The sequence below is a fragment of the Dromiciops gliroides genome, chromosome 4, assembly GCF_019393635.1.
Source record: "Dromiciops gliroides isolate mDroGli1 chromosome 4, mDroGli1.pri, whole genome shotgun sequence".
Lineage (NCBI taxonomy): Eukaryota > Metazoa > Chordata > Mammalia > Microbiotheria > Microbiotheriidae > Dromiciops > Dromiciops gliroides.
The window spans coordinates 26652186-26673743 of NC_057864.1; the positions used below are offsets into that span (position 1 = coordinate 26652186).

Below are 21558 nucleotides of genomic sequence, written 5' to 3' on the forward strand. Positions count from 1 at the left end.
AAGAACAAATACTGAAGCTAACGCTTAAATACTTTGGCCACATAATGAGAAGTTGGGACTCCTTAGAAAAGACCTTGTTGCTGGGAAAGATTGAAAGCAAAAGGAAAAGGGGATGGCAGAGAATGAGATGGATAGATAGTATTATGGAAACAACAAGAATAAACTTGGACAAACTCTGATAGATGGTGGAAAATAGAAGGGCCTGGCATGCCATGGTCTATGAGGTCACAAAGAGTCAGACACTACTGAACAAAATGGCTTAGGCAATAATTCAGTCAGATGGCTTCAGAACTGGTTAGATGGCCAGACTCAGAAATGGTTAATGGTTAATGGTTCAGGGTCAATATGTCGAGTGATCTCCAGTGAAGTACTTTACCAATCTATACTTCGTCTCTGTGCTATTTAATGCCTCCTTCTCAAGTTGCAAAGGCACAAACCCCCTGAAATTATTTTATAAATATTTTAAATTTAATTTTCTATGTACATTTTGGTTTTCCTCTATAGAATATAAACTTCTAGAAAGAAAGAATGGTTTCATGTAGTAACCCCAGGTGCTATCACAGGGACTGGCACGTAAAGGTGCTTAATGCTTTTGGAAGTGAATTATACTATGAGAAGCAATGTCATAAATAAACAGCAGCGTTAGAAGGTGGCAGGCGTTACCAACAGGGAAATGAGGACAGGCCTTCTGGAAGAAGCAGCCCATGGGCAGGGCTTAAAGACTGGAGAGACACCACCAGGCAGGAGGAGCTGGGGAAGGGTTCCTGTAAAAGATGAGGTTTTAGTCGGGACTTGAAGCCAGGGAAGGCATTAGGCAAAGCAGAGAAAGGAGAGCAATCCAGACAAGAGAGACAGCCATAGAAAATGCCCAGATCTGAGAGATGTTTGTGTAACAGGCAGGAGGCCTGAGTCACTGGATCAAGGGGTATGAGTCAGGAAGTAAGATGTAAAAAGACTGAAAAGGCTTCGAATGCCAGCATATTTTGTATGTTCAATCCTCGAGGCAATAAGAAGCCACTGGAATTTACTGAGTAAGGGGGTGACATGATCAGACCTGTGCTTTGGAAGAATCACTTTAGTGGCTGAATGGAGAATGGAATGGAGTGGGAGAAAACTCTGAGGCAGGCAGATGCACCCAGAGATTACTGCAATAGTCCAGGAGTGAGGTGATAAAGGCAGCATCAGAGGAAAAAATGCTGTAAGACATTGTGTACAGGACTGCACATGGGAAATGAGAGGGTGAGGAGCTGAGGATGATTCCTAGGTTGTGAGCCTGAAGGACAGGAAAGATGACTTTGCCCTCTACGATAATAGGTTAGGTATGAGGGGGAGAGGGTTTAGGAGAAAAGCCAGTAAGTTCTGTTTTGGACATGCTGACCTGAAGATGTCTACTGAGGATCCAGTTCAAAATACATGAAAGGCTGTTGAAGATGTGAGACTGGAGGTCAGCAGAGAGGCTGGATTAGAGAATCATCCACATAGAGATGATGATTAAATTCGTGGGCACCGATGGGATCACCAAGTGACGTAGTACAGAAGGAGCAGAGAAAAGGAGCCAGGATAGAACACTGAAGGACTCCTAGGGTTAGAGTGTATGATCTGGCGGGGGATCCAGCAAAGTGGACAGAGGAGTGAGCGGACCAGAAAAGAGAGGGGTGTCCTGGAAACCTAGAAAGAAAAGTATCAAGGAAGAGAGAGTGATCACTAAGAGATCACTGGTGACTCTGAAAAGAGTAGTTTTGGTGGAATGAGGAGGTCAGAGGCTGCGCTGTAAGAGGTTAAGAAGAGAGTAAGAGGGCAAAGGAGGCACCTATTGTAGACAGTTTTTTCAAGGAACTCACCTACAAAGAGTGGAAGAAATATAGATATTAGGTGGGGCTGGAATGTTTTCAGGATAGCAGGGACATGGCCATGTTTGTAGGCATCAGGGAAGGAGCCAGTAGAGAGGGAGAGAGTGAAAAGAAGTGAAAGTGGGGATGACAGAGGGAGCGTCTGAGGGATTTGGGTGGGGAAAGGGAGGAGAAAGAAGGAAGGGAAAGAGAGGGAATCTGAATTGTACTGTTTGGTTGTGATGGCTACCTGGCTTCCAGTCCAAGAAAGAGATAAAATATTCTTTAAAATGAGAGACGTGTCAGGACTGAGAGTCAAATTTTGCCCCAATTTTGAAAAAGAAAAAAAGAAGTGGACTAGAGCTTAACTCCCATTAAAATCAAGAATGTATTATTAGATAGATAGTAAATGTATTATTAAATGGAAAAAGAAGCAATGGTCACAAAAAGCCTACATGACTTCATCAAGAACAGATAAAAACAAAGGCTAAAACCTCACTTAGCTGGATTTTAAAATGTGGAATGCTTCATGAATTTGTATATCATCTCTGCATTGCTCCAACTTTAGCACTGCATTGTCAAATCAAGCCCTCTCATTTTGACAAGGAAATTAGACTGGTAAATGAAAGAAAAACTGCAAATACAGTTTACCTAGATTTTTTAATACCTTTAGTGTGTTTTCTTCAAAAGCAGATCCATCTTTTCTCCCTGCCATGTCCCCTTCCCCAGCCCCCACTGAGAAAGCTTTACAAAAATCCACAAACTATAGTCAAGAAAAACAAATTCCCACAAATTCCCACATGCGCTAGGTTCCTCATCCACCCCAAAAGGCTGAATCTGTGCTCTTAGTCTATCACCTATTAGAATATGGGTGATATAATTCATCATGAGTCTGGAATCATGGTTAGTCACTGTGTTGATCAGTCATTCAAACTTCGTTGTCTTTATATTAACTGTTGAATCATTCAAACTTCACTGTCTTTACATTACTGTTGCTCTCATATAAACTGTGCTCCTGGTTCTGCTTGCTTCACTTTGTATCAGTTCATATATCTTCCCAGGTTTCTCTGAAACCCTTCTCTTCATCATTATTCTTTCCCATTCATGTATACCACTGTTTGTTTGGCCATTCCCCATTTAATGGGTACTCCCTCAGTCTCCAAGTCACAGCACAAGAGCATAGAAAGAGCTGCTATAAATATTTTTCTACATGAGTCCTTTTTTTCTGTCTGACTTCTTTGGGGTACAGACCTAGGAACGGTATCACTGGGTCAAGAGCTTAATAATCCAATCCAAATTGCTTTCTAGAATGATTGTAAAAGTCCACAGCTCTGGGGGCAGCTAGGTAGCACAGTGGATAAAGCACCAGCCCTGGATTCAGGAGGACCTGAGTTCAAATCTGGCCTCAGACACTTGACACTTACTAGCTGTGTGACCCTGGGAAAGTCACTTAACCCCAATTGCCTTACCAAAAAAAAAAAAAAAAAAGAATTTAAAAGTCCATAGCTCCAATAGCAGTGCATACATGTACTATTTTCCAACAGTTCCTTAGCATTTGTCATTTCAGTGGGACTCAACTGCTACTTCTTGTTTTACTGGATTAAACTAGGCATAGAATAAACCTATTTAAAACACACACACACACACACACACACACACACACAGACTCCAAAGTATTTCATATTTTTGGTACTTATTTTAAATGGGATTTCTCTTTCTATCTCTTCTTGCAAGATTTTGTTGATACATAAAGAAATGTCCATTTTTATGTGGGTTTAATTGATATCCTACAGTTTTCAAGAGCTGTTCATCATTTAAACTAGACTTTTATAAGTTGACTTTCTAAGGTTCTATAAGTAAATCATTTTATTACCTGAAAAAAGGATGATTTTGTTTCCTCTTTTCCAATTCTTATAAGTTCAGTTTCTTTCTCTTGTCTCACTGCTATAGCTGGCTTTCTAGCACTAAGTTGGATAGTAACAGTGGTGAGAATAGCCATCCTTGCTTTACCTTTGTTCTTCCTAGAAAAGCATCTGGCTTTTCCCTTTCACTGATAATGCCAGGTCTTGGGTTTACATAGATACAGAGATCACATTAAGGAAAGATTCATTTCTTCCTATTCTTTCTAGTGTGTGTTATTTTTTTAAAACAAGAATGGACATTGTATTTTCAGTACTTGGTTTGACCCCACCCTACTATCCTCCAGGACAAGTTCATCACCAGGTAATCACCATCACAGATATGTCAATAGCCTTGTTATTCATACATCAGCAGGACCATCAGTTGCCTGTGACCCTCTGACTGAAGGACTGGGCGAAGAGCAAAAAACTCCTCCCAAAGCCCCCATTTACAAAGGGCTCAGAAGCTGCTCTGCGTTTCCTACCAGCTGCGCTGCTTGGTTTCATATCGACTCAGGAAAAGCTCACCATCATGAGGATGTCACCACCTCATTACTCACTGGGCTACATTACTTTGGGGCACTGACAGACTTTTACACCATGCCCCTAATCGTGTGCTCCCCTCCCTGGCTTTCCCTTTTGTGTGTTGTCTTCCCCCACGGGACTATATGCTTCTCAAGGGCAGGGACCGTCCCTCTTTTTTTGTTAGCACAGTGCCTGTTACACAGTAGATGCTTAATAAATATTTACTGAGTGACAGAAAAGTCAAATGACTTGTCCAGGTTCATACAACTAATAAGTATTTGAAGCTTCATTTGAATTCAGGTCTTTTGGACCTCAAATCTGCTGTGCTACCTACTTGCCATCAAGATGCTTGATTCCATGCCTAAAACCTGCCACATGTAATGGACGTGATAGAAAGAACAGCTATGGCCTCGTAACAAACCAGTTGAAATAGCTGTTAAAAAAACTACTTGTTTATAATTCCAGTTTTATAAATGAGGGAGCTGATGTTCAGAGAAGTGATGGGTCCTGTTCACAGCATTTTTCCCACATACCTGATTTCATATTAAATATTTTACAGGGAAAAATGTTCACAGACATTTTCTCCCAGAACCCATTTCTATGGCACATCAGAGCAGGATTCTGGGAAGTGCTGACTGAGGAGCCTCCATTCTTTGGGGAATGGACTGAGAGCACAGTAAGCTCAGAGAGAAGTGTGATGCCTCTGAGTATTCAGCTCTCACACCCAGCGGCAATTTAAAACCTAGGGGTTTTGGTGCCATTACATGTGACATAACACCCCAGTGAAACCATCAGGCCAACCAACTGCCCTCTTTTTGGAGGAGCCACAAACATCCTCTATTCTCCAGGGTATCCTTAGAAAACAGGGCTCATCATAAGTTCTCCAGAGCACACAGAAGTGCTAAACACTTGTAGTATAACTTTCTAAAAAGATGATTGAAGAGAGGCAGAATCCTGTGGGCGATGGGTAAGTAGGCCTTGGGAGACAGGCCCTGTTATCTTAGGACTAGATCCTAATCAACCAGAAACACCTCTAGAGGTCACCAAGAACATCTAAGTCATATTTCTAGTAAAGCAGGGAGGGTAAGAATTATGATGTCTATTTTTACAGAAGAGGAAACAGGCTGGAGGAAGTTAAGTGACTTGCTCACAGACACTCAGCTCCAGAGGCAGAGCCAGCATCTGCCTCTCAGGGTTATAGGGAGGATTACATGAGATAACATGCAAACATTGAAAACCTTGAAGCACTATACGACCACATTATAGTTGTTATGAGAACCATTACTCTGAATTTCCTGAAAACCTGCTATGTGTCAAAGTAAAAACCTTCCATGTACCAAACGGAGTCCACTGCCCACTTCAAAGTTAAATAGAAGGAGAAAGTGAAGCACATACAGCACAGACAATCTCACAATCTAATGGCTCCGATTAATTCTAGCCATTTATTTCTCAATAGCAATGTCTTACTCTGAAGGACCTATGAAAAATGCAATCCATCTACAGAGGAAGATGGTACCTGAATACAGATGGAAGTATATTTTGTTGTTGTTGTTAGCTCCTTTTCCTAAAGTTTTTTTGTCTGCTATTTTTTGCACAACTGCACATATATAACTTATATTGAATTTCTTGAGTTCTTAAGGGGGGGATAGGGAGGAAAAATGAGAATTTGGAACACAAAGTTTTAAAGATTGATGTTACAATGTGTTTTGTTTTGTTTTGGGTTTTTGGGGGTTTTTTTGGAGGGCAATGGGGCTTAAGTGACTTGCCCAGGGTCACACAGCTAGTAAGTGTCAAGTGTCTGAGGCCAGATTTGAACTCAGGTCCTCCTGAATCCAGGGCCGGTGCTTCATCCACTGCGCCACCTAGCCGCCCCTTACAATGTGTTTTTACATGTAAGGTGGGAAAATTCTAAATAAGTAAATATACAAAAAATAGCGATGCCTTGGGCAAACATAAAACATTTTAAATTAAGTCTCCAAAATCTCTTTGTTGTATGCCCAGAAAACAGGTTTATATGCATGCTCTTATGTAATATTATGTAATATTTCAACTTAAGGTTTGAAAGACACAAGAAATAACCCTCTTCAGACTAGAATTCTATTTTATAAGTCCTTTCTAGCGCTAAAAGAGCCTGGGGATGAGATTTCAAATGAAAATGCCTGCTCAGCAATAGAATAATTTCTTAAAAAGGCACTTCCTGAACCGTAATTATAGTTCAAGTAGTTTTCTAAAAAGGATAATAACCACCGGGAGTCAACTGCTAATTAATATATGGAAGTGACTTAGAGTCACACCAAGTTCAGCCTTGCCATCGACCTTGAAGTCTGAAGCAACAGCCCCAGACTCTCTGGACGCACACAAGGTTGACTGCAATCCATGGGTCAGCTCGTATCATCTCCACAAGGCCTGCACCAGGGCCAGCAGTTGCCCTAGAAAGCACACCTACCTGCCAGGGCATCGCAATGGAGCTCATGCCTACCTGCTAGCGCATCGCGATAGAGCTGCACGAAGTGACTGAAGATGTCCTTGGGCAGACACTTTTCATCAGGCAAACACTGAAGAAGGATCACAACCTCAGACTGTCCCACTGCATGCATGCCCTTTGTGGTGAAGCACCAGCACTTCCTGTTCACATCTATGGATGGAATACAAATGTCAGCAAGAGATTCAAGCTTTCCCTCTCTCTACCTCCCCTGCTCCTGTCCCCAGGCCCAAACACAGGGAAAGTGAGACAGAAAAGGGAATGGCTCTGCTGCCTCTGTACAGTGGAACTGATTGTATCATAACTACTTTCTACGGCACAATCAGAATAGGCACGCTGTGACCCTGCTGACTCTGGGAAAGATCAGAGACAACTGAAAAGGAAGCAAAGGCAACTGACAAATTAGCAAAGAAAGCTCTGAAAGAAATTATTAGAAGAAAATAAATGAAGACCTCAGAATCTTAGGAGGAGGGGAGAATCCTTGGGTAGCATCTGACCCAGCCCACAGATGAAGCAGGACTCTCCATGGCCATAGCCAGAAGTGGGCTCCTAACTCTGACCTGGTGCCTGCAGTGATGGGAAAGCAACTTCATCTGGACCCAAACCCAAGCTGGGGGGATGTGTCCTTGCACTAGTAGGCCACTTCCCCCATAGCCCCTCAGCTGGATCTCAGGGGCCAGGCAGAAGCAGCCCAATTCCTGAATTCTAATGCCAGAATCCACAAAGTGCCACACACAGGCCACCCTCCTCCTAGGAGAAGCCACTTTCCTGGGAGCAACAATGATTTAATAAACATTATTAATACAGAAGCTGACTTTATTACTTTGGCTTCATGGTACACCCTACAAGGAAGACATTTTTATGAGCCTGCAAAAAAGTTCTGTGCTTACTTCAGAAAACTAGTTATGACCACAACTCAATACTATAGTGCAAGGGAACATTTAGTGAGTCTGGATGACAACTACAGGAAATGACATGAAATGCTGTCTTAGATCTCTGGGCACTAGTGAATGATGATAGCGTTTCTGCCTCTGTAGAATATGGCGACTGGACTAGATCATTTCTGAAATTCCTCCCAGCATTAAAAGTCTATGAATATTATTTGAATACACGCAGCCTAAGACTCAAAAGTTAATTTTCACTGCTAATTACATTTACCAGATGACTCCAGCAAAATGAGGCTCCTGAGCTAAGATGAAAACAAAAAAATAGGCCACATTCTGAAAAAGCAATTTCTGTCCTCTCCTGTGAGGACATCCACATAAAGCAGTTCCAAGTAAAGATACCTGGAGTCTACTTGGGGAAAGGAAGCAGTTTTATCTACAAACTAGCTAAGGATCCAAAGCCCCTCATTCCCAAATTCTTTCAATCAAAGGAGTTCTCTGGCAATTATTTCCTAAGTGTAAGATGACGCACTGAGCCAAGCACGGAGAAATAAAGCTCAAAAGACTGTGTCATCTGATCTCAGAAGATCTCAGGGCTTGGAAGAACAACGAAGATGTGTCACATGGCAGAAAGAGCACTGAGTTTAAACTGTGAACTCTTCTTCCGGGTGTGATCCTGGAGAAGCTGCTTCTCGGGGACTTAGTTCCCTTGTCTATAAAATGCAGGGTTGGACAAAGAACCTTTCTGGTCTCTTCCAGCTCTGAACCCTACACTTTGAATAGGCAGGAGAGAAGCTGCTGGGTGAGCTGGAGGCAACCTGAGGAAATCCCAGGGCTCTGAGGTAATGCAGAGGGTTTAGAGCCAGGGTTTCTATAGATAGCAGGGCCAAAACAAGAGGAGGAGCCAAGAACCATCCTCTCAGGGCTCTCAGAACTCTTGCTCTCACCTTGGGCCCAGAACCCTCTTTTATTCCCCACACCAGCCTGGAGAGCAGAAGACACAATTCCACCAGGCTTCTGTTGCCACCTACCTATGGCTCCACCATGAGCTGCAGGTCTGGCACTGACCCTTGGAAAGTCACTGCCTTCCCTGGGTCTTAGTCGCCTCTCTATACCACGGTACAGTGAGGAAAGCACTTGGCATCCCTTAGAGAAAGGTGAGCTAGCACGGTGGGTATCATGGGCCTGGGCAAGGGACTCCCCTTCCAACGTCCTGATTATTTTACTCAGTTTACACCATGCTGCCCTACGTGGCAGAATGTAATGTCTAACAAGAGCAGTGTTTGAACCTGAAAAACGACACTGAATATCTGGGTGATCCTGGGCACATCACAGGCTCTAAGACTATGTTTCCTTGTCTACCAAATGGGGCATCATCCATACTGTCCTGCTGTATACCTGACAGGGCAGGCATTCACTAGAAAACTAGGGGCCACCTGGTAGAACAGCAACCCTCCAGACACCCACCTCCAGACTTGTCCCTGCGCTCCCAGACTGGGTTATCTTGACTGGTGGGTAAAGGGACTGACTGATATATCTAGCCCCTCCCAGACAATGCTTCACATCCTGCCCAGCTGAATGGCTAGAAACTAGAACCTTCTCAGAGCTTGCCCTGATCTCTATTCATCATGCCTGGCTCTCCCCAGGCCCTCAGACTCCTTCTTTAGCTCCCTATTTTATCTATAAACTCCTGGAGGACAAATACTGTCGCTGTTCCCTCCAGTGCCTATGCAGTTGGTGCTTAATAAATGCTTGCTCAATCTCAGGGTCACTTTGAGGAAATCACCATGTAAACTTAAATGTGTCAGAGCTTAAATGTGTCTAAGCCATTCTGGATGGAAATATTATTATCCCTGTCCAAGTGATGAGAAATTTGGAGCTCAAGGACATTACAAGATTTGCCAAAGACCACATGATGAGTTGAATGGCCAGGTCTTCTGCCTCCAGCCCGTCACCTGCTCCTTAACACACCAAACAATTTCTATGTTCAACTTCCAGAAGTTACTGATGTGAATACTGTATTTACAATCAATGCTTCTGTAAAGCTTAGCTCACTATACTTTAAGAAACGTGTGGAAGAGGATAGAGTACCAGCCCTGGATTCAGGAGGACCTGAGTTCAAATCCGGCCTCAGACACTTGACACTTACTAGCTGTGTGACCCTGGGAAAGTCATTTAACCCCAATTGCCTCACCAAAAAAAAGAAAAAGAAAAAGAAATGTGTGGAAGAAAAACCCACTACTTACAATTAACAATTTTAACCATTGACAGCAAATTTGCATTTAAAACAAACACCAGTGGGTCAGGGCCACCATCCTCCAGCTGCTGCATTACAGAGATCTGGGAAGGGCGCTCCTCCACAGCATAATCTTCAAAGAGAAAGAGAGAGAGAGAGAATGAGAAGAGAGTAGACTGGAAGGGGTAAGTTCCAGGGGTGGGGCCACACATGGAAAAGTAGCCACCTGCTCAAACAGTCTCTTTAAAATCTAACTAAGCCAATCGGAGGGGGAAAAAGGCATTTGGTTTTACCCAGCCTCCTACCTCAGAATGGTTTGTGCCAAAGATCCTAGTCTCTTCTTCCTTTATCAGAAATTACCCAGTCTGAATAGTTTCACATATATGTTTGAAGACCAACATTTAAAAAAATTTAGTCACAAAAGCAATTCTGGCACCAGGTCCAACTCAAGATGCTCTGCTAACTCCAGTTTTAGCTTCAGAAAATGGATAAATTGATACTTTTCAAAGCTCCCAATATCATTATCCTCTATGATCTCGAGCAACAGAGCTATCCCTCAGCTAGAAGCTCTCATACTAGGAAACCAGGGCAGCATGAGCTACATTCAGACTGTGAAGTTAAGCTCCAAACTGGCTGACTCGTTCCATGGTACAAGGGAATCACTGGCAACAGAAGAAAGGGAACTCTGCTTAGCAGCATATTAAGAAGGCGGGATCAAACCACTTTACTTGTGGCTGTAGGTGGTGGTGGACATCTGTCCACAAGGAAGCAAATTTATCTGAACTGTACCGTCAAAAGTGGCCTTTTAGGGGTGCCTGGCATCCTCCCGTAAAATATTTTAGTGACAGTAAATGTTCATTATTATGATAACTGGATCAGACCCCAAATGTCAAGACTCTTTTATTTAGGGTGGTTTGAGAGAGAACTCCCAATATCAATAGTGGCCAACCATCACTGCCCTCCTGTAGGACTGTCAAAGAAAAAGAGAATCTATGCTATTTTGGGGGAAGGGAGAGTGAAGAAAGTTATTCTTAAGTGTACTGATAATTCTAATAAGATGTATTCTGAAATACTTAAATAATTTTCACACTATATATACAGAAAAGTGTGCTCTAACCAACTAGAAAGAGAAGAAAAACTTTTAGAGCAGTTGGGGATATGGGGGACCACAGGGAGCAGGGACTGTGTAGGACTCTGTCGATGGCATTGGAGAATCCTGGATCCTGTGTTCAGTCAGCTTAGTCACCAGTAGAAAATGAAGTTATTTAACCCCTCAGTGCCACTCACCTCCTTTGACCCCAGTAGAAATGAGGATGGGAGGGAGGCCATCTTCTGGAATTAGATTCATTGCGCTTCCAACAGGACTTCCCACCTGAGTTATACTCCCCGAGAATGAAGAAATATCAGTCTACAAAAGGCAAGTGTATATAACATTAAAGAGAATTCAAGACTTGGGTAGAATATAATAAGGAGAGCCCAATGGGAATCTGATAGCCTTTCAATACTCTTTCTTTAACACATAATAAACATTTGGTAAGCACCTATTGAATAAGAACCTACTAGGTGCAATGCCCTACTTAGGTACTTGGAGAAGATGAAATGTTGAATTGAGACATGATCCCTACTTTCCCTGAGCTTCCAGTACAGCAGGAAGATAAGACACCAAGAGAAATAGATAACATACACTATTCCATACTAAAGCACAGAGTGCCCTGGAGACTGCTATGTGAGGTTGGAAAGGCTTAACCCTATGCTCAGACCTCTCCCCTTTGCACTGTCATATTATAACATAGTGTAATTTTCTCTTTATTTGTTTTGTCTCCCTTCCTAAACCAGAAGGCCTGCAAGGACCATACCTGTTTTCACCCTAACATTCCCACTACCAAGCGCAGTGAATTTTAAATATAAACACACACACACAGAGTAATAAATACTTGCTGAGATGAATTATGGATAGAATATGACAAGTACTCAAGATACTTATCTCTCTTCCAAACCTACTGTACAAATAAATAATGTTTCATATACTGTATTTCTATTTGCTTTATAATGCCCTGCAGAGCCACAGAATTTTCTAGAACAGGAATGGTTCTTCTAGACTAGCTACTGCAATCCCTTCAGTGTTACAAATGAGAAAACTGAGACTCTCAAGAAACTGACTGGTCCCAACCGGGTTTAGTGGCAGAGCTAGAGTGCAGTGCTCTTTCCAACAGCATTCTCTCTGTCTCTCATATTAGATAAGAAAACATCAGAGAAGTAGAAAATCTAGAGGATGCTCTTCTCGCCTCCCAAAGGCAGAAGTGGAGGTAGTGGTCGGATGGTACCTAAGTGCTGATTGGAGAATAAGACAGTGGAACATTCTAACAATCAGAGCTGCTCCAACCCATAGAAGTCTTCAAACAGGGGCTGGTGTTGAGGGGAGTCCTGTGTAAATGACATCAGTAGCCCCTTCCAGCTTAGAGACACAGTGTTGAGACTGATGAGTTCTCTTACCTCTGCTGCCAGTGGACTGCTGCTCACTGGCTGAGCTGGGTCATGCGACACAGCCAAGGCTCCCGTGGAAGAAGGACCACTCACTGTTAATTTGGCTGCGTCGGCAACTTCCCCATTAGGTAAGATCCCATCAGCAAACCACACTCTCCTTTGCTCTCGGGGCTGAGCCACTTAAGGGGCCAGAAAAATAAAAGAAGCATCAATATGACAGCACAGTGAGTCCTGAATGTCACCAATTCGAAGGGTCACCCAATCCAGGTATGCAGACATGACTATGGGTATAACTGTCTTTGGAATCTAAGAATCCTAATTCCCCATTAATGGGGTTAAAAGCAACAATAACGAACAGCTGCTTTTAAATAGCGTCCCGCTCTTACTTCCACAGCACATCAGGGGAGTTCAAACGTGTGACACACATCAGGGGCTCTCACATCCCCCTGCCATAGAATCACAATCACTGACACAATTTGCTGACCAAAAAAACTGAGGAAGAACAGAAGAGGTCCAAAATAAGTACATGTAGAAAGCTCCTAGGAAATGAATGAATAGTAGGGGGAATGTGGCCATAGACCTTCAACAGCTCCAGGAAATAAAAGGTTGTCTCCCTGGCACATGAATATCTAGGAAATGGATGTGATTAAAAAAGAGCCAGAAAGATGCATGGAAGAATGCTGGAGAGGCCCTACTGATTAGAACAGCAAGAGGAGAAACCAAAGTATAAGAGCTGGCAAGAGAGTGGACTAGATTCCTGGGGCAAACTGGAAATGAAGAAGTAAATGGCATTATTATATGGAATAGGGAGAAGGTTAGCCCTTTTTCTGACTCTGCAGGGACTGGACCTTTACTCCAACTCTGGAAACATTCAAACCAATTAACAGTCAAAACAAGAATGAATCTGGGCAAGAGAAACCCCTACCTCCCCATCCCCAAAGTGGCAAATGAAATAAAGGGATCACTGGTTTTAAGAAAGAAATCTCAAACCAAAAAATAAAGGCATTATGGCCAAGTGATGGTCTGACAGTAAAGGGAGATGGGAAGAGTATGATCAGTCAGTGAGTTAGAAGTCTCTGCTCGTCAAAGTGGGGCAGGAAGAGTTACTTAGACAGAAGGGGGCACTACTCAGAGAAAAGGAAGAAAACATTAAAATGACTATCAGGAAAAATAAATCTCCCTGACAATAAGATCATTAAAGAGAAACATATAGTTGTTATTTCTATCATTACTATTATTAATAACTCTTGGAACTTGTAAATTATCTTTAACTGGCAATCTCAAAGTACTCTACAGACATCACTGATGTGAACGTGTCACCCAAACTGAGCTGCAAGCCTGTGCATTCTGTATTTGTCATGTGACACCCCCAATTTAAAAGTTAGGCTAAGCATGAGGTGAGTAGATGCTGTTTAGATATTGTTACAAATCTGAAGGAAGAGAAGGAGACATCATAGGACTGGTCAGGGGAGGGCCAGGAGTTCTGTGTCCTATGAGGTCCTTCCTAGCTCTTATAAAGGGCACAAAGAAGGGACTAGGAGAGGAACCCTGAACAGAAATATTCTACACCCACATCTTTCAAGAACAGGACTGGCAGAGACTCTGCTCCCCAAGGGTAGTTCAGTAAGGGTGTCACCAGAAGGTCAGGCAGCACAACACCATGGTCTACAGCCCAGAAAGTATCAACACGATTCTCAACTTCTTCTACTTAGCTCCCACCCAAAGTGATCTATCGGTAGCATTTAAAAAATGGGTGCCACCAAAGCATGTCGGCCCCTTTGCAGAGGGACGTGGAGAAGGAGGGGAAAACCGAGTGAGAAAGAGAGAGAAGAGTGTGCAGTCCCCTACCTTCTGCTCCGGGGTGCTTTAAAACTCCCACAGGCACCATCACAGTGGGAGGTGGAGAGCTCAGTGCTCCTGAGGCCTGAGCTTGCTGCAAGGGAGGGATAGTAGAACAGTACTCAGCAGGATTGTTAGGGTTAGGGCTCTGGCTTGAGGCACTCATCATGTTCTCCCAGGCTTGAGCTAAAGCAAATACAGACACAATCAATGTGAATGGATTGTAAAATAGGGATACCAAGATCTGCTCCTGCTTAACACTCATGGCAAAGCCTTCTTCCTTGCGATAAAGGTATTAAGGAAATAGGGAATTCTGCTTAACAAAGGAAAAATTCAGCTAGGTAAACTGTTACTTAGTAGAAGCAAGTAAAAATGACAGGAATCTTTTTCTAGCTGGGTTTATATTCCATTCTTAAGATCATGCCTAAGTCATTTGTTTCTTTCAAAAAGGAATATAATTTCCTTTTAAAGGAAATTAAACATCAAGTAACTAACAGGTTTTTTAAGTGAATTAACATATTTTGTTCTTTTCTTTACATTTAAAGTATTTAGATAATGTTCTACCAAAAATTCAAATCTGGGGGTTTATGCGCTGTAATTAATTCCAGTGCATGAGTTTTAGTTTCAGTCTAATAAACTTCTAAATTCTTTTGGGGTGGGGAGTGGGGTGGGTATGTGTGTAAAGATCTCATCTGAAAAACTCCCAGGCCTGAGATTAAGCAGACACTCTGTAGAGATGCTCTGGTTTAGCTTTATATACAAACATCTCCACCTAGTAATACAAGGAGGGATCATTAATAGCTACTGTTATATTTTCGTCTTGTCCCAAAGCACATGACTCATCCATAGATGAGTGCCAATGAATGAACATGAAATGTGCCGCAGCATACACAAGTAAATGTATTCAAAGTGACCATAAGGGAAATGAATGTACTCCAAGGAGAAAATGTATATAAAGTGCTTAGTAAACTTTAAGATCCTATCTAACTGCCAGGGATCAGTATCATTAGATCAATTCCTCTGTAATACATACATGATCCCTTTAATTGGAGAATAAGAGCTAGAGAAATGGGAGGTATTGGCTTGGCCCCCAAATGAAGGCCCTGAGCTCCATGATGTCTCCCGTTCTCTCCAGTGCTTAAGTTCTAGGGCTGACTATTAAACCTTAGAGACAGTAGCACGATTACCACATGAGCAGAAACAGGCAGAATAACAAGTGTTGGGAAGTGCCTTCAAACTCAAAAACCACCCACCCCGTGTCAGAGGGAAAAGCCACAAGATTCTGGATGCTAGCTACTTCAGGTGGCAGCGGCAGGCCAGTACCAGGAGAGGGTCTCAGAACCCTGTGTGAAGTTCATAGGGATAAGAGAAAAGGAGAAGGGGGTAGGGGTAGGAGGTGGGGGGAGAGATGGCATAGAGAGGGAACACTGAAAAGCACCAAATTAAATATTAAGGAAAAGACTTGGCCAAGCCATGCGAGAGGAGAGATGCTTAAAAAACCAGGACAAGTGGGTAACCCTAAGGATGCCCTTTGGAGGGGCCTCCTTGGCTTAACACAAAGTAAGACTTGCCTATGAACCCTCTATCATTTCCTTCATCTTGGGCTGTGCCAAGTCAAAAACAGCTACTGAGGTAGAAAACAGTATACGGCCAAGGAGGTGCCAGGCACTGTAATTAAGCTGGCCACTCGTGTCTGTGGCCCAGTGCCAGGGAAGGAAAATGGAAGCAATGAAATAAAAATCAACGGCCCCTAAAAGGGGAGCACATGATGAATGTCTGCTCAGTTACAAGAATTGAAAAGTGGAAGGAAACTGAGTGGATCATAGGAGATGAGAACTGCTCAGACTAACTTAGCATGCAATCGGTTCACAGGCCAGCACCAGAAAACATCACAATGGGTGGGCGATGCAGACAGAGACAGAGCAGGAGGGGCCCGGAGCAGAGAAACGTCAGCTTCTGGGGGATGCTACACTGTGGCATAGGCAGGGACCCTGCCCCGCATGCTCACCGGCACTCGAGCCTCTTAGGATTCATTTTGGCAACAGTACAGGGAGGCTTTCAGAGGGAAAACATTATAGTCTGATCAACTGTATTGTACCTCTTTACAAGAACACTTAAGGTTTTTAACTGAAGTGTGTGTAGGTCCCTTGTCCAACCCCACAGGATGAAGACTGTATTGGCTATATTTAACCCAATATGCACACTCCCCCAGCCACATACTTATGCGATGGAATAATATAATTCCACAATCACTTTGATTATAACAAGTCAAAATGCTAAGAGGGCTAAACCTTTAAAAACCAGTATTCCATTTGTTCCTGAATGTTGGAACATTTACTTATTTTAAAATAATAAAGAACAAGAAGAGGGCTTCTCATGATGAATACCCTTGCCCTTCCCCTGGCAAAGGGAATGAGCAGCAGCCCTCAAAAGCACCCAGTTGTACGGAATAGCCTCCCCATTTCAAAAGAGAATCACGTTTTCCATCCCCACTCCCTTTCCACAGGAAAACAAACACCTTTCCAAATGCTCAATCCTGCAGTAGATTGTGAGTACAACCAATTCTGTCTTTCTTAGTAACACTTACCTGGTTTTAGCCTTTACTGTTGTACTGAAGAGAGAGAGTCTAAGTTTTCAACACACATTTCAAATGAAGGCATTTAACTCAATTTCCCCAACTAAATTCAAGACATTTTAAAAAGGCAACCTACTTGTTAAAAAAAAATCTAAAAGGGCAAGAAGAAAGAGTAATGTTTGCACGAAGCCTCTCCGGTCCTCTCTTCATCCCTGTAGACTCGGCCCTCTCCTAATTAACACTCACCATTCATGAGCACGGAATGGCAGATCACACACACTCTGGCTTCCTTTCTCTCCATATATAGCAACTTGCACTTCAGGCTACAACATGCAGCACAGAAAACCTGTGGCAAAGAGAAAATGCTCCAGATTACTCAGAATCACCCAAAGCACAGAGAACAATGAGGAGCTGGGCACAAGTTTTAACTGGAGCACTAAACAACCAAAGAAGAAATTCAAACCAAGAGGCCAGTCCCAAGCATGAAGTGATCAATCAATTGGCACAGCTCTGAAATCCTATGATTAGGATGACCCCAGATGTCAACAGCAAAGAAAATGAAAAGGTCTGCTGAAAAGGATGACTTGCCAATGGTCTTGTACAGTACTCTATTTCTCTAACTCTCCTCAGCATTCCAGTTAGTGAGTATGTGTATATGTGTGCATGAGAGAGACAGACACATACAGTCATCCAGACAGACAGAGGAAGGGAAGGAGAGGGGAGAGAGAGAGAAACAGAGAGATAGACTTAAAGATACAGAGACATGGTGGAAAAGAGACAAAGAGACAGAGAAACAAGACAGACGCAAAGAGAGAGAGAGAGGGAGGGAGGGAGGGAGGGAGAGGGAGAGGGAGAGGGAGAGGGAGAGAGAGAGAGAGAGGGAGAGAGAGAGAGGGAGAGAGAGAGAGGGAGAGAGAGAGAGAGAGAGAGAGAGAGAGAGAGAGAGCACACACTCAAGCACACAAGCATGCATGCATGTAAATCAATTCCACACACCTCGATTAAGTACCTCCAGTGTGTAAAACACAGTGCCAACAAACAACAGTACCTGCTTTCAAGAAGCTCACAACGGAGCTGGTGCAGGTGGACTGAGTCCCCCTGCCTCCTTAAAGGTTAGACAAAGTGCTCCAGGCAACATGAGGAAGAGAACACATGAAGATGGACCCATTATCCCTGTATCACCCACAGTGATTTGCCAATAGCAGGCACTTAAAACTAGCATTTGAAAGAATGGCCACCTAGCACATCCGTTAGTTCAAACAGTGGGCAATATCCCAATTAACTTGATCATATAGGAGAATCCAGGCTTCCAGCATTTCTCTTGGGAAAAGTAATGTAGTCAAGGGATCTAAGCGAGAACATCCCTTCCTGTGCTCTGGTTATGCATGTCTGGTTCTGGATCCCCTGACTAGGTATCAGGTTTCCTAAAATCAGGACACACAGGATCTAGTCTAGGAGTCTTTTGGAGGGGCCAGCTCAGGAATCTCCACAACTACTCCACCAACAGGGAGACACGGATGAAATAGTCGCTGCCTTTATGGAGCTCGTATTTATTCCCCTGGAGGGCAGGGCAGTAATGGAGGTAAGAGGGGGTGAATGGCAGAACTCAAGTACTGGCCATGTATAGGGAACGAGAGACCTGTGGGAGAGATCATGGAGGCAGAAACTAAAAAATCTGCCAACTGACTGGATGTGAAAGGTGAAGAAGAGTGGGAGTTAATGACTTCCAGCTCATGAACCTAAGAGCCTAGAAAGATGATGGTGGTCCCAACAAGACCAAGTCAAAACCCTCATGACTGCTCACCTAGACTACCAAAATAACCTTCAAGAGCTCTAACGCTTACCAATAACACTCACCTTCTGCCTGGCCTTCAAGATCCCCCCAATCTAGTTCCAATCAGTCTCCTCTCCCCCGTACACCCTCTGCTATAATCACAATGGCCTATAGGCTTGTGCCCAATGTCAAGGTGGCCTCTCACATAGCTGTAAATTTGCAAATATTGCCTCCCATGCCTAAAACAAGTTCTGCACAGTTGTGTCTCTGGAAACCCCAGCTCAGGTGTCATCTCCACCAAGAAATCTTCCTTGATTCCTCCAACAAGAGATCCCTCATGTCTCCAATCTTTCCTGCTATAAACCAAGACAAATGTTTGCTAAATGGAATTTAGGTCTCTCTTTCCCCAAAAGGGAAGACCAGAGAACACTAAAGCCAAATCCTTCAGGGAACACAAAGGCCAGTTCTTGAGATTTAAATCTCCTTTTCCTAAAAGGGAAGGAAACAATAAAAAGACATTAAACAGGGAGGAAAAGAAAAAAAATTCCAACATGCTGCATGGATAGTGTCCGGTCTATGCGGAATAGGACACCAGGTAACAGACTGTGGGTTATATACATTTTAAACAAAGACAGGTATGGAGTTTTGGAATTTGGAAAGGTGGGTTAGCTAGTAATGAGTCAGTGGGTTCCATTCCCAAGGGGAGGGGGAATGAGGAATTCCAGGGTCCAGGATGTGACCTCTGATACACAGATCAGAAGGAATCCTTGGTGATAAGCAGTTCATTCAAAACTTGATTAGGAGATGTTTTGATAAGGCAATCTCTCCAAAAACAGGCTAACTCTGAAAGCCCCATAACCAAAGTCAGGGGCATCTCTGTGTCATTTGCAGTCAGCTAAGTCTTTGAAGATACAGATGTCTCAAGGGTCCATAAACACCACCACCAAAGGGCCCAGGATCTGTGTCAAAGTTGGTATGAGCTTAACTGGCTTCAGTTACTAATTGGCCAGCTAGTTTTACTCTGGTCACAACAAAGGATTGTCAAGCAAATATGCTCCTTAGTCAATGCAGCTCTTCTTGGTTACCTGGATAAGTGGGGAGCTCAAGAAGGTCAAGGTAATTAGTGTACTCAGTTAAAAATGCACTCATATGGGGGCAGCTAGGTGGCGCAGTGGATAGAGCACAGGCTCTGGGGTCAGGAGTACCCAAGTTCAAATCCAGCCTTAGACACATAACACTTACTAGCTGTGTGACCCTGGGCAAGTCACTTAACCCCAATTGCCTCACTAAAACAAAAACAAAAACAAAAAATGCACTCATATGCTGACATTCATTGTTTCGCTTTTCCTTTGTACTCAACCATATTTGAACTTAGGTTATAGTTATTTATACACATGCCTCTGTCCTCCTCCAGATTTTAAGCCCAGTGGAAGGCAAAGGATTTGTAATTTTATGTTTCATCTTTTAGACCCTGCAGCTAGAACTAGGCTCTGTACATAATAGGTGCTTAAAATTTGTCCACTGAATTGATTAGCCTGTGCTCCCAGGTATAAGGACTTCAGAAGCTCAAATCCCAAATCACCCTGTCCAAACAAGATGAGGAGAAATTTGCCCCTTGTTGAGTTAGGGAATTTGACTGCCAGCTGGCTAATGACTGGGCAGGCAGCTGCCCTCCCCTGACTCACAGGAATTAGTAGCAGTTTCCAGGTCCAGGCGCCTCCCTCCCTCCTCTAATGCTTAGTCCTACTTGTCCCAGGTCCCACCACAGTTACTAGGTTTTGGTGCCCCCTTCCACCAGGCCCTAGCACACCTGCCCTGTTTCTATTCTCCTCGGATGCCCTTCCTTACTGTATGTCTCCTCAGCTTGCTTGCTTTGTTTTATGTGTGCATGGATACACCCTGTTTCCTTGCACTGGACTTTGGTTTCCCAAACAAATCCTGTATTAAGACAGCCAGGTGGGAATTCTGAGAAGATGGCCGAGGAGGCCAGAAAATTCCAAGATTGCCAGATTTCCTCCACAAACAAGACTCAGGGTGAACACAGAGCAGCAAAAAATAAACGAGAGTTGGGGAAGAGCTGTAGTTCTCCTGGAACAACTGGAGAAGACCTGACGAAAGACTCCAGGGATAGAAGTTGGCCTGAGCCAAGTGCATCCACGTCCAGGCTATTTCTGCCACAATAAGTAACAAGCCCTGGGGACAGCTGGGTAGAAAGGTAGCCCCAGACTCAGCCACAGGAATTCTCAGCTCATGGACAATGTGGTGGTCAGACATCTGCTGCCAAGGGATGCCGGGCCCAGAAGTGCTGCCCAGAGTGCAAAAGCAGTAGGGTGGGGCCACTGCTGGCTGTGGGCACTTACAGGAGAGCTGAGTTCCTGGTTTCAGTGCCAAGCCAGAGGGGAGAACTGAAGATTCTAGCCACTGGAGAGTCCTCAGAGACCAAGAGCATTCCCAGCATGGTGTGGCTGGGGGTCCTAGCTGTGGCTTAGAAGGAAAAAGGAGTGCCAAGGTTGGGCTCAGGACAAAGCTCAGAAAAAAACAGTAAGAAGGACATGAGGCCAGAGACACCATCCCCCACACCCCAGGACTAGAGGTGATTATAGTAACAAGCTGCTAAAAATTTTAAAATTAAATAAAAATGAGTAAACAAAGGAGAAAGAACCCGACCATAGACAGCTTACGATGGGCATGGAGGAGATCTGGATTTGTTTTCAGAAAAGGATACTGAAGCAAAAAAAAAAAAAAAAAAAAAAAAGCCTCTCCACCCCAAAGAGCAACAGCAAATGGACATGTGCCCCAAAAAACCTTGGAAGAATAAAAAGGACTTTAAAAATCAAGTAAGATAGATTGAGGAAAAATTAGAACAATCCAAGAAAGCCAAGAAAATTATGAAAAGACAGTCAAACCAACTAGAAAAAGAGATCCGGGATCTTAAAAGCAGAAAAAAGGAGAATGTGAAACATCTTATAAGAAAAACAACTATCTGTAGATCAAGAAGAGAAAATATAAGAATAATCAGACTGAGGGCAGCT

General features: G+C 43.4%; 1 protein-coding gene across 2 annotated transcripts in view; it reads right to left on the bottom strand.

Annotated features, from left to right (window-relative positions):
• ZFYVE9 (zinc finger FYVE-type containing 9) overlaps positions 1–21558 on the bottom strand; it is a 192900-nt gene that overhangs the window by 54136 nt on the left and 117206 nt on the right. The window contains exons 5-10 of one of the 2 annotated variants that reach the window (XM_044002766.1): positions 16999–17098; positions 14187–14363; positions 12348–12517; positions 11142–11262; positions 9865–9987; positions 6732–6887 (exon numbers count right to left, since the gene is read on the bottom strand). In XM_044002766.1, coding sequence (XP_043858701.1) covers positions 6732–6887; positions 9865–9987; positions 11142–11262; positions 12348–12517; positions 14187–14363; positions 16999–17098 — 847 coding nt within the window. The remainder of the gene's footprint in view (positions 1–6731; positions 6888–9864; positions 9988–11141; positions 11263–12347; positions 12518–14186; positions 14364–16998; positions 17099–21558) is intronic. The other variant, XM_044002767.1, reaches the window with a different exon arrangement.